Source organism: Pseudorasbora parva, chromosome 19 (genome assembly GCF_024679245.1).
Source record: "Pseudorasbora parva isolate DD20220531a chromosome 19, ASM2467924v1, whole genome shotgun sequence".
NCBI classification, from domain to species: Eukaryota; Metazoa; Chordata; class Actinopteri; order Cypriniformes; family Gobionidae; genus Pseudorasbora; species Pseudorasbora parva.
In genome coordinates this window covers 39,728,730-39,744,850 of record NC_090190.1, presented here as the reverse complement: position 1 = coordinate 39,744,850, position 16,121 = coordinate 39,728,730, and the positions used below count along the sequence as shown (strand labels likewise).

Sequence of the window (16,121 nt, the reverse complement as noted above, 5' to 3'; positions counted from 1 at the left end):
TATATGAAAACTAATAATTTATAGAATTGTCTTAAAGGTATTGCATTATAGTTGTTATTGTTATATAGATAAGTAAATATCATCAAAACAAGTGTCAGCCAGCCAGTATCAAATGCTGCAGGATCTTTTCTCAGATCTCACTTTCATCATTCTTATATTAATGCATTTAGCTGCATTTTATTATACACATGCAGAACATAATTATGCAGTTAGTCACAGTCAATATTTATAGGCTAGCTTTATTAGCTTAGGAAACAGTGTGTGTTGATTTTTATCAAGTTTGTATGAAGTTCTGAAGTTCACACAGGTGCATTTCATCACATTAACTATGAACATGATCCATTATGTTTTACAAATGCATTGTTTTGGAAACACATCGGTCATTTAAAAGCTAACAAACTTCTTTTTTGTTAAATACTTGCTTTGAAAGTATGCTGGTGCTATATTTACATAAAATAAATGGCACATGATTTGATATGGTTATGTAATCAATGACATTCATGCATGTTTAAGTGTGACTTAAGTATCCAAATACTTGTTGGGGCCTTGTAAGGTCTATCTTTCGCGAAGAAACACACTGTAGTTATAGCAAACGATGTGTTTATTTTATTAAACAGTCATGATGGACTTCAGGGCGTGTATTTGTGCGTGTGTAGCCGAACTGGGCCGGTGGTTCGTGTTTCTCCACCCGTTTCCATTCGCCCAACCCCCACATACCACAAGAGCCCGCCCTTCTTCATTCCGAACAACCGAACATGATAACACCCCCTTACGGAGCGTCACTTGCGTCGGAGCCGAGCATCACGGGAGTTGTAGTCCTCTGGCTAGAAGAGGTAACGGACGCTGCGCGCTTTTGGAACTACAAGCCCCAAACGTCACCACGCCCACAGACGGTTGCCATCCAATCTGAATATGTGGGAGGGGAGCATCCGCCCACAAAAGCCACAGCAATTTTACTGTGCCTCAAATGCAATTGTGCATCAAAAAAGTGAACAATTGGAATTTCGGGAAATGTCGTGAGTGAATTCCGCCGAATAATCTCATACAAATACATCCGGGACAGATAAAGAGAGAGCGAAATAGCCCAGGCATGCTGGTTTGGCATTCATAGATATTTAAATGGCAGTGGGTGGGCCTTCGCGCAGACGGAGATCTCTGACAGACCTGCACATATATCCGCGGAGGAATATTATTTAATTCCGGGATCTAACAGCCAGATAGGCCCGGTTTCACCGCACACGGGACCGCCGCTGCTCAAGCCGACTCACTTGGCATTTTGTGCTCCGTTATTGAAGGGTGTTTTTGCATTGGCACCGCCCTTCCTGGCGGGGTGGGTCCGTGCGTCAGAGCTGCGCCACAGTCTGCGGCCGCTGGAGCAAATAGGCCGTCCTTCTGCTGGGCTGTTGCCTGCCTTCTGCCTGCCTTCCACGGCGTCCGGCCTTTTTTCTCTTAAACAACTCCTCTCCGGGTTTTATTAATGCGGAATGAGTGGTACGTACCCTCCCCTCCTTATGCGTCTCCACCCCTTAATTCTCCATGCGTGCGTCTGTGCTATCCATCCATCGCTGTCCCCCCACTTTTACATGGGATCTGCTGTTTATTTGTGCCCATTGATTAGTTTTGGGTCTTGTGTAATGCCTGTAATGGATGGGAAACCTTGCTGATGTGTTTAGATGTCCAGGATGCTTCTGCATTATAAAACCTGATCTTTTCATCATGCTGCTGGATGCTTTACAAGTGTAATGTGGCATTGCTTTTATTTGGTTAACTCCAAAAATCATCTGGGTTTGACATTTTGACTTTTTTTGTTTTGCAGATCAAAAGAAGGAAGCCATGGCCACAGATGGGGGGAAAGCCAGTGGAGGTGAAGTGGCACCGAAAGGGAAAAGTTCTGGATCACAGGTATATCAGAAATGCAAAGTTTGCCTTGAAGTGCCCACTCATTTCTGCACTGAAAGCACTTCCTGATTATTGCAGGGCGCTTGGCTGCACAGTTACACGCAGACACACTGTTCCTGTCTTAACCTGTTATGCTCTGCAACTCTTTGATAAAACGTTTGTGAACCGTGTTAGGTAACACTTTTAATCTTTAGCGGTTCAGAGTCGGAACAAACATTTCATTATAATGATTTTTCACAAACATACAGTGGAGTCCAAAAGTCTGAGACGACGTGTAATGTAGTTTAAACCCGAGATCAACCTGAAAAATGTGAGACATTGGGGCATGTTTAAATCTTAAAAAGATTTAAGAATCTAGCCTTTTTCTCATGCATTTTCACTATTGCCATGTTTTGTTAATGTCAGCACTACTCTTATAATAATAATATTATTATTATTAATAATATGAGAAAATATTTTCAAATTATTGTAAATTTTCAATAAAGTATATTTACTTTAATATAAGTTTTATATATTCGTTTTAATACATGTAAATAAGAAATCAAATTTTATTCTAATATAAGCAAGATATATATTTTTTAATTTTGTACTTTTTCACTCACAGTATATTTAAAAAAAACTATGTAATGTATTATACATAATAAAAATAATTTTTGTGGAAAAAAGAGAACATGTTTTGTTCATGTCAGAACTGCGTTTAAAGGGTTAGTTCAGCCAAAAATGAAATTTCTTTCATTAATGACTCCCGCTAATTTCGTTCCACACCTGTAAGACCTCCGTTCTTCTTCAGACACAGTTTAAGATATTTTAGATTTAGTCCGAGGCCTTTCTGTCCTTTGAATGTAAGTGTATGCACACTATACTGTCCACGTTCAGAAGTGAATGAAAACATCATCACAGTAGTCTCTTGAAGCATCGGAAATACATTTGGGTCCAAAAATAACAAAAACTACGACTTAATTCAGCATTGTCTTCTCTAAAGTCGTAGTTTTTGTTATTTTTGGACCAAAATGTATTTTCGATGCCTCAAGAGACTCTAATTAACCCACTGATGTCTCATATGGACTACTGTGATGATGTTTTATTCCCTTTCTTGTCATGGACAGTATAGTGTGCATACACTTAGATACGCTCTCGGACTAAATATAAAATATCTTAAACTGTGTGTGACGATGAACAGAGGTCTTACGGGTGTGGAGTGACATTAGGGGGAGTCATTAATGAAAGAAATTTCATTTTTGGGTAAACTAACCCTTTAATAAAATTATAATATTATGATTAATAATATGAGCAAAAATATTTTCAAATTCTTGTACATTTTCACTAAAAATATTTACTTTGTTAATATAAGTAAGAGTGTGTGTGTGTGTGTGTGTGTGTGTGTGCGTGTGTGTGTGTGTGTGTGCGTGTGTGCGTGTGTGTGCGCGTGTATTAATACAAATATAAATAAGAAATACAATTTTCTAATTAATCTTATACATTTTGTATAATAATAAAATGTAAGCAAAATATATTTTCCAATTTTTGTAAATTATTCGCTCAAGTATATTTAATTTGTAAATGTAAATATAAAAAACAATATATAAGAAGTATAATTTGTACTGGAAACATTGTAGTAGCATTTTCACTAGTGTTTACAGACTTTTGCAACCCATTGTACTTTTAAATATTTGTAGCATTATAATATCATAGTATTATAATATAAATAAATTGGTTTAAACAGAAAAGCCTTAGTGTTAGCCTTACTAACTAAGAAATTAGTTTTTTGTCATGAAGAGGTTGTCTCTCGAGCTCTTGATCGGAAAATGGAGAGACTGTGGTTCACACGCCCACTTACTCTTCCTGTGAACCCGCCCACATCTGCTGACACTGACATCTCACTGTGTGTGTGTGTGTGTGTGTGTTTGTGTTTGTGTGTGTGTGTGTGTGTGTAGGATGCACAACCGTCTCCTCTCGCACTGCTCGCAGCGACGTGCAGTAAAATAGGAGGTGTTGGCAGCGAGGGTCAGGCGGCCACACAACAGCAGATAATAATCGACCCGAACCAGGGTCTGCTTCAGCTCCAGAACCCCACGCAGCAGCTTGAGCTGGTTCCTGCACAGCTAACAGGAAATGGCTGGCAGATCATCGCAACTTCCCCTGCTACTGCAACCAAGGACAGCATTCAACAGGCTGGTACTAACGCCAATGAAGGCAGCACGGGGCGGAAGGTCAAGGCGGTCGGCTCGAATAATTCCCCTGGCGGACAGCAACAGCAACAGTTTCAAATCATCCAGGTGCAGAATTTGCCAAACTCGTCCGGTGGGATTCAGTACCAGGTCATTCCGCACCTCCAGACCGCAGACGGACAGCAGATCCAAATAAGCCCCAGTAACCCCGCAGCTTTAAGCGTTCAGCCCGAACAGATCCAGCTCATTCCTACCGGAAACAACCAAGCCATTTTGGCCACGCCCCAACGCACAGGATCAACCAGCATTGTCACTCAAAACCAGACGATTCCGCTTCAAATCAGGCCGTCGTTTCCTCTGCAACTGCAGACCATTCAGGGTACGCAAACGCCTATGGTGACCACGTTACCTATTAACATTGGTGGCATGACTTTGGCTCTGCCCGTTATCAATAATGTGACGGGAGGGGGAGGCTCGGTCCAACTGGTCCAATCAGCCGACGGAAGTATTTCCAATGGAAACCAGCTGATTGCGACGACTGTCACTAGCGCGGCCGAATCCGCCGGCGTTTCGACTTGTACGACGACTGCTACGGGCACCGATTCCATAGTTGTGACCTCTACGGATGGGACGTTATCTACAGCATCCGTCGTAACTGCCGAAAGCCAGAAGGACAGTCAGGTGGGCGAGTCGGATGCACAGAACTTGGCTCAGTCCAACGGCCTCCAAACTGTAGCCGATCAGGCTGGCCAAATCCAGCAATTCCAAATCGTGGGGCATCCGGTTCTCCAGCAGATCCAGATCCAGTCGCCCCAGCAGCAGATGGTCCAGGGTGCCATACAGCTCCAGCCCGGCCAGACTTTACAACCGGTTCAGCAGAACCTCCAGCTTCAGGCCTTCCAGAACCCCACGCAGGTTCTGATCCGGACGCCCACGCTTACCCCCTCAGGGCAGATCAGTTGGCAGACCGTCCAGGTCCAGAATGCAGGCCTGCCCCAGCAGCTGACGCTCGCCCCCATGGCCTCAAACGCAGGGGGCGGGACCTTCACTCAGATCGCCCCGCTGACGCTCGGAGGGTCGCCCATCACGCTCACCGCGGCCCAGCTGCCCTCTGGGACGGGGGTACAGACGGTGAACATCGCAGGTTTGGGGGCGGCTGGAGTCCAGGTGCAGGGCGTCCCGCTCACCATCACAGGTGTGCAAGGTAAGACCCGCCCCACCTGTGGAGCCATGCATCATGTGACACCTGGGAAATTGGGAGTGTTTTGATTAATAAATATTTAAGCTATTTATTTGTAAAGTAATAATTTTCATTTAAATTTAATAAAATTCTAAGTTGGAGAATCTCATTAAAACAGGTACCCAGCCAAAGTAAAAATAAATTATTTTTCCAAGTTTAATAATAAAACTAAACCAACATATAATATCCAAGTAAATAAACCCTGTTTTTGGACTATAACCCCCCCAGATTAAAAATGAATTATAGTTAATTTATATTTATCCCACCCGTGGAGTGACACTCCACCATAAAATATTTTATTATGTGGTCGTGTGAAATTGGGAGTGTTTTGATTAATAAATATTTAAGCTATTTATTTGTAAAGTATTCATTTTCATTTAAATTTGATTAAAATTTAAGTTGGAGAATCTCATTAAAACAAGTAACCCAAATTAAAAATAAATTATATTTTTCCAAGTTTAATAAAAAAACTAAAACTAATATGCAAGTAAATAAAACCTGTTTTGGGACTATTTTTGTATACAATGTATATAAAATTAAAGCATATTTTCCCTTAAGAATAATCATTTATTTATTATTTTTGCATTATCGTTATATAAAATAAATATTAAAGACATTTTTTGGAATTTATACATTTTTGTTTAAATTTAGTTTAAAATTAAGTTTGAGAATCTCATTAAAAGCATATTTCCACCCCAATAACAAAGAACATTTATTTTTATTTTATATATGTAAAAAAATATATAATACGCAATCAAATGAAACCTGTTTTAGGGCTATTTTTGCATGCAGTACATGGCAATATAACATATTTTCCCTTAAAGGGGGGGTGAAACACTCAGTTTCAGTCAGTGTCATGTCAATCTTGAGTACCTATAGAGTAGCATTGCATCCTGCATATCTCCGAAAAGTCTTTATTTTTTTTATAATTATATAAGAAAGATGCGCTGTTCCGAGTCTTTCCGAAAAAACCCGAGCGGGTGGGGGCGTGTCGTGTGAGTGGAGCTAAATAATGACGTGTGCAGCAGCGCGCTGCAGTGAGGAAAGTGAGTCGCTCTGTGAGCAAAGTGATTCGCTCTGTGAGGAAAGTGATTCGCTCAGTGAGGAAAGTGATTCGCCCGCCGCGTGAGGAAAGTGATTCGCTCTGTGAGGAAAGTGATTCGCTCAGTGAGGAAAGTGATTCGCCCGCCGCGTGAGGAAAGTGAGTCGCTCTGTGAGGAAAGGGATTCGCTCTGTGAGGAAAGTGATTCGCTCAGTGAGGAAAGTGATTCGCCCGCCGCGTGAGGAAAGTGAGTCGCTCGGTGAGGAAAGTGATTCGCTCAGTGAGGAAAGTGATTCGCCTGCCGCGTGAGGAAAGTGAGTCGCTCTGTGAGGAAAGTGATTCGCCCGTCGCGTGAGGAAAGTGCTAATACAGATCGACCGCCGGCCTATCAGTGGGTAAGTCAGTAGCTACTGGTTATATCACCTGTTTAGCATCCTACAAGCCAGCGCTTTGATGGGCGTAGCCTGTTGCTTTCGCTCTCTCCCTCGCTCTCTCTCACGCGCTTCCGGTAGAATTGTCCGTAAGGCCCATACAAGGAAATTCCGCCCCCACTAACGTCAATGGGAACGCATGATCTCAAAAAACTTGCCGAAACTTATGACTAACCGGAAGTAGTATTTTTGACAAAGAAATACTCCATCAAACGTCCACCTTAACTTTTGAAACTTTGTCTATGTTTAGTATGGGATTCCAAGTCTTTAACAGTGTAAAAAGATCAGTATGCATGAAACAGCATTTCACCCCCCCTTTAAGAATAATGAATCATTATTTATTTATTATTTTTGCATTACAGTAATATAACTTTATAAATAGGTCTTATTTAAATTAGAAAAAAATAAAAAAATAAAAAATTTAAATGCGATTTTTGCAATAATTATCAAAATGCCTTTAAACATCCAAAAAAGTTTTTTTTTTTTTTTTTTTAACTTTTTTAACTACTTTTAACTTTGAAGATATGTATACTTTTACCCATATGTGTTTCTTGAGCGGTTTCTGATGTTTAATTTGAAAATGATAATCTTCTCAGACAGGCTCTGTGCACTAGTGGAACAGTTGCATGAAATGCCGTTGTTTTTCCATAGTCTCTTTATTACTCATGAAGTAAAACGGCAAATTAAGGCAATTATACTTTATAAGTCAGAGTCTGAATGCTGTGTCCAAATCCTTGGTAAGGTGTCAGATTTCAGACTCTTTGTTTGTGCCCTTTGCAAGCTTGGTTCCACCCTGGAAAAGAAGGGCTGTTTCAACAGATTTCGCCTGGAAATGTGCTTTACTCAGGTAGCATTGGAACCAGCTTATTTAGGACACTTGTTTTTTCAGGTCTAAATGATATCCAAAGCCCATTGAACAGTTCGTTCCTGAGTGATTTAATCAAAAGTACTGTTTGTAAATTCACACAGGTCAGCAGCAGGGTCAAGAGGGGGTCAAAGTTCAGTCCACCCCAGTGACGGTCACTGTCGGCAGCACGACCCTGAACGCAGTAAGCCCTGATCAGATGGGGCAGGTCCAAAGCCCGTCTGACCAGGAGGGTCAGCCCAGCAAGAGGCTTCGCAGGGTGGCCTGCTCCTGCCCCAACTGCAGGGATGGAGAGGGGAGGTACGTCAGAAAATAAAAACACAAATGAAAGGGTTAAAGCGGAGGAACCAGAAGAGATTAAACGAGAGGATGTAACACTTTACAATAAGGTTTCATTAGTTAATGTATTAACTAACATGAACTAACCATGAGCAGTACATTTGTTACTGCTTTGTTAATCTTTGTTAACGTTAGTTAATAAAAATCCAGCTGTTCATTGTTTGTTCATTGTTAGTTCTCAGTGCATTAACTAATGTTAACAAGATTTTAAGCAGATAAACATCACATTTTCATTTTTGGGTGAACTATCCTTTAATAAAGAAAAATGAATGCTTTATAAGTGGAGCTCATTATTAGTTATGTGCTTTCGGGGTACCAAAACGTAAGCCCGTCGGCAGGCCGATCTCATATTTCTTTCTTGTTCTGTTGTTCACGCTTTCTTGACTTGAAATTTGAAGTGTGTGTGTTTGTTTGTGTGTGTGTGTGTGTGTGTGTGTGCGCGTGTTTCGTGCTTATATCGAACGATCGTGCGGGCTATGTAATACGAAAATAATAGCCCAATCAATCGCGGGTGGATGAGAAATTAATCATTGTGTTTGTTTGATAAAGACGTTCTTGAATCATTCTGGTTGCCGCTTTCAAACCAACCCGTCCCTCATGTGAACTGAACTGACAGGGGCATAGAAATGACAGGAGCTGAAGCTCATTTAATATGCAAATCTTATCCAATCCCAGCCGTGGGCATTTATTTCTAAGTCTCCAGTGACACCCATCAAAACCCAGCGTTCAGAAGCCTCAAAACCAGTGTAGAAAATAACCTGTTAATAATTATTTATGATGTTTTTTTAATGTAAAAACCACACAAACGCAGAGCTGGACAGTAACTAAGAACATTTACTTGAGTACTGTACTTAAGTACACTTTTTGAGTATCTGTACTTTACTGGAGTATTATTTTTTCTGGAAACTTATGACTTTTACTTCACTACATTTGAAAGACAAATATCGTACTTTTTCCTCCACTACAGAACTATCAAGGTCGAAAGTCGTTTCTGTAGCAGCTCTAAAAGTCGTGGATGATTTTTTCCATCTTTAAAAGGTTTTTTGTTGTTGTTGTTTCAGACAGTCTGTCAGGAATCACTCTTATGGGGTCACATACATTTTCCCAACTTTTTTTAACACTGATCTGTTCATAGCAAAATGGAAGAAGACGGTTCTTAGGCACAAGTGTGTGCACCCATAGCCATAGTTTGAAAGTATGTTTCAGTTTTAAAAAAAATCAAGATTAGTATAGTTGGCAATAGGGATGGGACGATACACTTAAACTCACGATACGATGCACCTCGATATGCCAGGGTTACGATACGATACGTCACGATACGATATCAAAAAAAAATTTTTTACCACCAAAGTAATGTACTTAAACGAACGGTAGGATTTTTCTCTTTTTTTGCATTTTGGTTCTATGTTGTTTAAAAAAAAAAGAAGAATTTTTAGAAGTCCGCGACCACATCTTAAACAGGGGTGCCAATAATTGTGGAGGGCACTGTAGGGATGTCAATCGATTAAAATATTGAATCGCGATTAACTGCATGATTGTCATGAGTTAACTCGATTTTAAATCGCACCTTTTTAGCAATTGTAAATGTATCTTAAATTAAGTTTAAATTAAGTTTTTAATACTCTAATCAACATAGGTATGGACAAATATGCATGCTTTATGCAAATGTACATTTATTATTAGTGAAACCATACTTATTCAATAATAATCAATACAGTATGAAGACTAGACATATCAAAGGTCATAGATATGTTTATCTAAGAAATTGTTCATGTCTCTTAAGCCTAAACTTAAAAATAATGAGTAAGTAACTGTTAGTGATTTCTCTCATTTTAAGAATATAAAGGGAGTTTTTACACTGGCAGTTTAATTCAGAACAGGGCAAAGTTCGTATGAAAAATTGTTAATGTGTACCAGTGAGCGAACCAGAACCACACCATACCTGGAGGAGGTCCATATTACACGATTAGGAATATAGTACGGCCCCTTTAAGAGATCCGCATTTCCTGTTGAACTGCCGGTATTTTGCGTGTGCGCGCCGAACTGGTCCGCGATTCACGTGGACAGTGTGAAGAACACGGACTCGGGAGCGCGCTTGTTCAGGAAAGTAACCTGTGCATTCGTTTTAGCCGATTGTGATGTATTTAGTTCAATAAAACAGGTGTACTGTAAGCGGTGATGGTGTTAATGATTTACCTCAGACATGAGCGAGAGTGAGCTGCAGTGCATAGCGCTCAGACTGCAGAGAATGTGCTCAGTGAAAAAACACACTTTTCTTTCTGGAGTCTTATAAAAGTTAAACAGAAAATATGGTAGTTTATGTAGGCAATAACTGCATTTTTGGTTTAGAATATTAATGCTAATGTCAACCCTTTTCTTTCCCTATTAATGTTTGCTGCTGCACCCCAACCTCATTCTACGCAAATCATGCAGCAGTGCCATCTATCTTTATTTCGCGATACATTTTTTTCGACCTCGATGCGTTTCGTCACGTTTTGTATCGCGATATTTTGTCAAACGATATTTCGTCCCATCCCTAGTTGGCAAAAACTTGGTGCATGTCTTAAAAAATATTACAAATATAAACGTCTGGGAGAAAGAGACTGGTAAAGCTGGAAGAATATCAGCTGTGTATCAGTGTATTGGATCCGTGCATTCGGCCTTAAAGTAACAGCAGCTTTTTAAAGAGATTTGTAACTTATACAAGTATTTAAATTAGTTTAAGTTAGTCGTATGCTAGTACGTCAGATGGAGCATCACTGAATGATTTAAACCATGATGACATAGTGTGCATTTATACAACAATAATAAAATAATGCATTGGCATAAAAAAGGAAATTTACTTTTATACTTAAGTACTTTTGAAAACAAATACTTCTGTACTTTTACTTGAGTAAAAACCTGTTTTTACAACTTTCACTTGTAACGGAGTAATATTTGACCAGTAGTACTTTTACTTTTACTCAAGTAATAGAGTTGTGTACTTTGTCCACCTCTGATGTCATTAGTTGACTTCAGACAACAGTATGAAAAAATTTAAAGAGCCAGTTCATGACACCTTCAACTAATGCATTAACTGATGAAACCTTATTGTAAAGTGTTACCAAGATTTTTTACACACTAGTTAGTTTTTGGTTTTTCGCTTATGCTGTTTTTTCACAGAAAATGTTATATGTTTTTAGTAGGTAAGCCTAGATATAATGTGTTTTTGAACGTCAGATGTGTGTATTCTGCTGTTTTGACAGAAACAACAGTGACCCCTCAAAGAAGAAACAGCACGTGTGTCATATGGAGGGTTGCGGGAAGGTTTACGGCAAAACGTCTCACCTGAGGGCTCACCTGCGCTGGCATACGGGAGAGAGGCCGTTCGTCTGCAACTGGATCTTCTGCGGCAAACGCTTCACCAGGAGCGACGAGCTGCAGCGGCATCGCAGGACGCATACAGGTGCACAAACAATCACACAGGTGCACACAAAGGCTGACACGGACTTTAGTGCACACAACAGGATGGAAAACATGCAACTCTCATTACTCATTTATCATTACTCATCTGCCATTACATATGTTTATATTTATTATATTTTATATATATATTAATCATAATATTTAATATATATTTATATACAATATATTTTAATTAGGGCTGTGAAAATTAACGCATTAATAACACGTTAAAGCATATTCATCTTAACGGAAATAATTTTATTAACAAGCAAATAACGCAGCACGCATTTTCTGTTTGATCGGTGGCGTAGCCCGTAGTTGGAGAAATTGAGATCAGCCACTGACGAAAAGGATGCAGCAGCAAACATTAATAGGGAAAGAAAAGGGTTAACATTAACATTACCATTCTGAAACAAGTGCAGTTATTGCCTTCAAGCTACCATATTTTCTGTTTAACTTTTACTAGACTCCAGGTCAAAAAAAGTGAGTTGTTACACAGAGCACATTCTCTGCAGTCCGAGCGCAAAAACACTGCAAGCTCACTCTCGCTCATGTCCGAAGTAAATCGTTATCACCATCACGCTTACAGTACGTGTGTTTTATTGAACTAAATACATTACAAACGGATCAAACTAATACGCAGGTTACTTTTCTTAACAAGCGCTCCCGAGTCTGTGTTTCTCGCACTGTTCGCGTGAATCACGGCACAGCTAGGCACACACGCACACACAATACCGGCAGTTCAATAGGAGACAAGCAGCTCTTAAAGGGGCCACACTATATTCCATCTCTTAAAGGGGCCACATTATATTCCATCTCTTAAAGGGGCCACACTATATTCTAGCTCTTAAAGGGGCCACACTATATTCCATCTCTTAAAGGGGCCACACTATATTCCATCTCTTAAAGGGGCCACACTATATTCCATCTCTTAAAGGGGCCACACTATATTCTAGTTCTTAAAGGGGCCACACTATATTCCATCTCTTAAAGGGGCCACACTGTATTCCAGCTCTTAAAGGGGCCACACTATATTCCATCTCTTGAAGGGGCCACATTATATTCCATCTCTTAAAGGGGCCACACTATATTCTAGCTCCTAAAGGGGCCACACTATATTCCATCTCTTAAAGGGGCCACACTATATTCTAGCTCTTAAAGGGGCCACACTATATTCCATCTCTTAAAGGGGCCACACTATATTCCATCTCTTAAAGGGGCCACACTATATTCCATCTCTTGAAGGGGCCACACTATATTCCAGCTCTTAAAGGGGCCACACTATATTCCAGCTCTCAAAGGGGCCACACTATATTCCAGCTCTCAAAGGGGCCACACTATATTCCAGCTCTCAAAGGGGCCACACTATATTCCAGCTCTTAAAGGGGCCACACTATATTCCAGCTCTTAAAGGGGCCACGCTATTTTCGAGCTCTTGAAGGGGCCACACTATATTCCATCTCTTGAAGGGGCCACACTATATTCCATCTCTTAAAGGGGCAACACTATATTCCAGCTCTTAAAGGGGCCACACTATATTCCAGCTCTTAAAGGGGCCACACTATATTCCAGCTCTTAAAGGGGCCACACTAAATTCCATCTCTTAAAGGGGCCACACTATATTCCAGCTCTTCCAGCTCACACTATATTCAAAGCACATAGAGAAGCTGTTTCTGTTCAGGGATAATTACTCGTCTATGGAGCGAGGCCAGACTGAACTGCCCGACTTAAAAAAATTGTGGGCGGGGCTAAGTTCGGCTGGCGTCCAGTCTAGTTTGGGACAGTTGTTGATCAAACAATTTAACTGAAAATGTATGCCTGTCTATCTGTTTGACTTTTACTGATCACTGAGATAGCATTGATTGGAATGAAGTTGGTCCAATATACGATTTTAATAAATAAAAAAATAGCTTAGATGTAAGCTACTTTTCCATGTTGCTGTAGCTTAGCTTGCTACATTTCTCAGGGCGGTAGCTTCAGTGTAGTGAAGCTTAATTTAATGCTGAGTAACTGGTAGCTTAGCTCACTACATTTTCCAAGTAGCTTGCCAAACACTGACAAAGGGCCAGCCTGATCAGTTATCGGTATTACTCTGCCCGTTTTTTTCTTGCTCTGATCTGAATAAACCAATAATTGTCTCTGTCCCGATCAGGTGAGAAGAGGTTTGAGTGTCCGGAATGCTCCAAAAGGTTCATGCGAAGCGACCACCTGTCAAAGCACATCAAAACCCACCAGAACAAAAAAGGAGGGGCGGCACTTACCATCATCACCACAGATGAAATGGAGGAAGAGGTGGACGAGGTCCTGGGCTCGCCGAGGATCGTCACCGTGGCGTCGCTCTCGCAGGATTCGAACCCGGCCACGCCCACCACTTCAAACAATTTAGAGGAGGAGTTTGAGTAGTTTTCCCTCCAAATATTATTGGCTAAAAGCACCACGATATTGTTTGTTCTTTTGTTTATATGTTGGATTTGTTTATGTTCTTCATTCTTTTTCTATTGATGATGGACAGCTGTTTGAGCGTACTCGATTTTTCATATGGAAATTTAATACTATCAAATACTATGACAAAGAATAATCTAAAGGAAATATGGAAATAGTATGAGCTGTTAAGAGACATAACATGCGCGTAGCACAAGAAGTACTAAAGTTCCCAGATGCTCCTGAAGACGTCGCTATGCACAAAAATGATATTTATCTGTTTTCAAAGTGCTTACGGATTAAATATACAGTCGGGGAGGAGAATCTTGGAGCTTCACGCGTCGGTCTTTGGTTTTGCGAACGATCAGGCTAGAAAGATGAGCAGCAAACAGATCTTCAGTACACATTTAGAGCCTCAGCACAAGCTAGAAGAGTGACGGCTTCTGTGATTGGAGCGCGTTGCGAAGCAACAGCCAATCACAGCCTCGCGGACAGAACGCTTTAGGATTCAGCCGTTGAATCGCTAATGAACTTTTATGTAGGAGAAACGAGATTATAGAGATGGGCTATTTAAAGAAAAGCACATTAGATTTACAAATAATGCATTCCAGTTACGATTTCTTTAGAAAAAAAAGAGAAAGGAAAAGAAGAAAAAAAAACAATCTAGCTTTCTAAGACATACTATGTTAAATGAAGGCAATACTATAAAGACAATCTTTGTAAAACCATGTTTACATTATCGAGGGGCAGAATCCCAGACAGAGACGTAGTGTCGGCCCACATCCGGGACATTCAGATGTGAGCCGGATCTGGGCCGACACTTTGTCTCTGTTTGGGATGGGTTTAAGAAAAACACCTAGAGAAGTTCTCTCTTATCTCAAGTCATATAAACTGTACTCTGATGCCTTAAAAACACTGCAGTACCACATCGTTACGGCTGGGTAGGGGGACGTGGGGCTTCGAACTGTGTTTAAAAACATATTCGTGTGCAGCAGTGCCCAGGTGACCGCCCTAATCTTTTTATATTTACGATGGCGAACACTGTGGCCAAGGAAGGAGCGCGATGATCCGCTTCAGCCCTCTTCCGCCCAGGTAAAGATCCTCCCGACCCGCGTTAATGTGTCCTCCAGTCGCCCGATGACTTTCGTGCGCTCTCCAAAGAGATTCGACCCTGTTACGTGCACCAACCCCCTCCAAACCCTCCCTATGGACCGGTACCGGACGTCCCAGGTCACGGCCCCCTGAAGCCACTTAGATGAGTTTGATGTTCAGAAATCTGTGGTGTGGCGTTGTTTGTGAGTTTCTGTTCTCCTGCTCTCGTTTAGTTTGGTTCGGTTTCATTTCAAACCCATTTTTGGTTGTCACACAGCACGATTACATGCCGCCTGTGTGTGTGTGTGTCTGTGTGTGAGAGAGTGTGTGTGCGTGTGTGTCTAATTTATTATTTATCCTTCTATTAGTATTTGCTAATGTGTATTGTGCGCTGTTAATGCAGTTATGACGTGCTGCATGGTTCATTTCCGCTAACGATCTGTATTTAGTAACGATTTGCTATTTCTAAACGTGGTCCTTTTAGAAGTAAAACCATGGCTTTTAATTTATCCGACGTTTCGCACCATGACGTGTTTCAAATGGAGAAAAAAAAAAGTTTAAAAAGAAATGGTTGAAACCAAACTATTATAAATAGATGTTTTTGGTAATATTTTCTGTGGCGAGCGATTTTTCTTTAATCTTTTCTAGTGACACCTCATTTGTAAATCATTTTTCTAAGATGTTCCTTTGTCCTCATGGCATTTGATAATGAATTTTTTTGCCAGGTTAGCCTGAAAGGCTGCAGTTTATTGATATTTTTAAAATAACTTTGTACAAACGTGTTATGTTAATGGGTAAAAAAAGCAAAAAAAGAGGAAACAGAAAAAAAATCTTTGCCTGCATAACACTTGAAATTAAAGTGAGTAATTCTGTCTTAAATATTCAATGTCTATGTCGAATTCTTGATTTCAGTCTGTGGTTTTATTTACAGCATGACCTGACTTACTGTATTTTCCTGTCTTGGTAACACGTTACACTGAGGTCAATATTAGTTAACTAAATCATTTATCTTAATGTTAAATTCAGCATTTACTAATGCATTATGTTAATGTTATTTAATGGACCTGAGCTAACATGATCTCTATGGCTAATTGTATTTTAAAGCAAGCTGTGGTTTCATAAAATAAACATAATAATAATAATAATAATAACGCTTCTGCTAAGCAATGTAGTTCTTCAG

At 40.3% G+C, this 16,121-nt stretch overlaps 1 protein-coding gene across 2 annotated transcripts; it reads left to right on the top strand.

Moving 5' to 3' along the window:
• Positions 1-863: 863 nt before the first annotated feature.
• Positions 864-15,822, top strand: sp4 (sp4 transcription factor). 2 transcript variants are annotated; one of them, XM_067425321.1, is made up of 6 exons: positions 864-1,491; positions 1,817-1,902; positions 3,834-5,271; positions 7,750-7,945; positions 11,230-11,429; positions 13,581-15,822. In XM_067425321.1, the coding sequence occupies exons 1-6, from the start codon at positions 1,485-1,487 to the stop codon at positions 13,829-13,831; spliced, it is 2,178 nt and encodes a 725-aa protein (XP_067281422.1). In that variant the 5' UTR covers positions 864-1,484; the 3' UTR covers positions 13,832-15,822. The 2 variants fall into 2 exon arrangements, with proteins under 2 accessions (XP_067281422.1, XP_067281421.1); XM_067425320.1 differs by lacking the exon at positions 864-1,491 and adding an exon at positions 1,538-1,739.
• The last annotated feature ends 299 nt before the right edge of the window (positions 15,823-16,121 follow it).

Bases quoted from the DNA above. Each gene is read 5' to 3' on its own strand.
- sp4 (XM_067425320.1), top strand. The intron at 1,903-3,833 runs GTATATCAGAAA...GTGTGTGTGTAG, and splicing joins GGAAAAGTTCTGGATCACAG to GATGCACAACCGTCTCCTCT. The intron at 5,272-7,749 runs GTAAGACCCGCC...AAATTCACACAG, and splicing joins CACCATCACAGGTGTGCAAG to GTCAGCAGCAGGGTCAAGAG.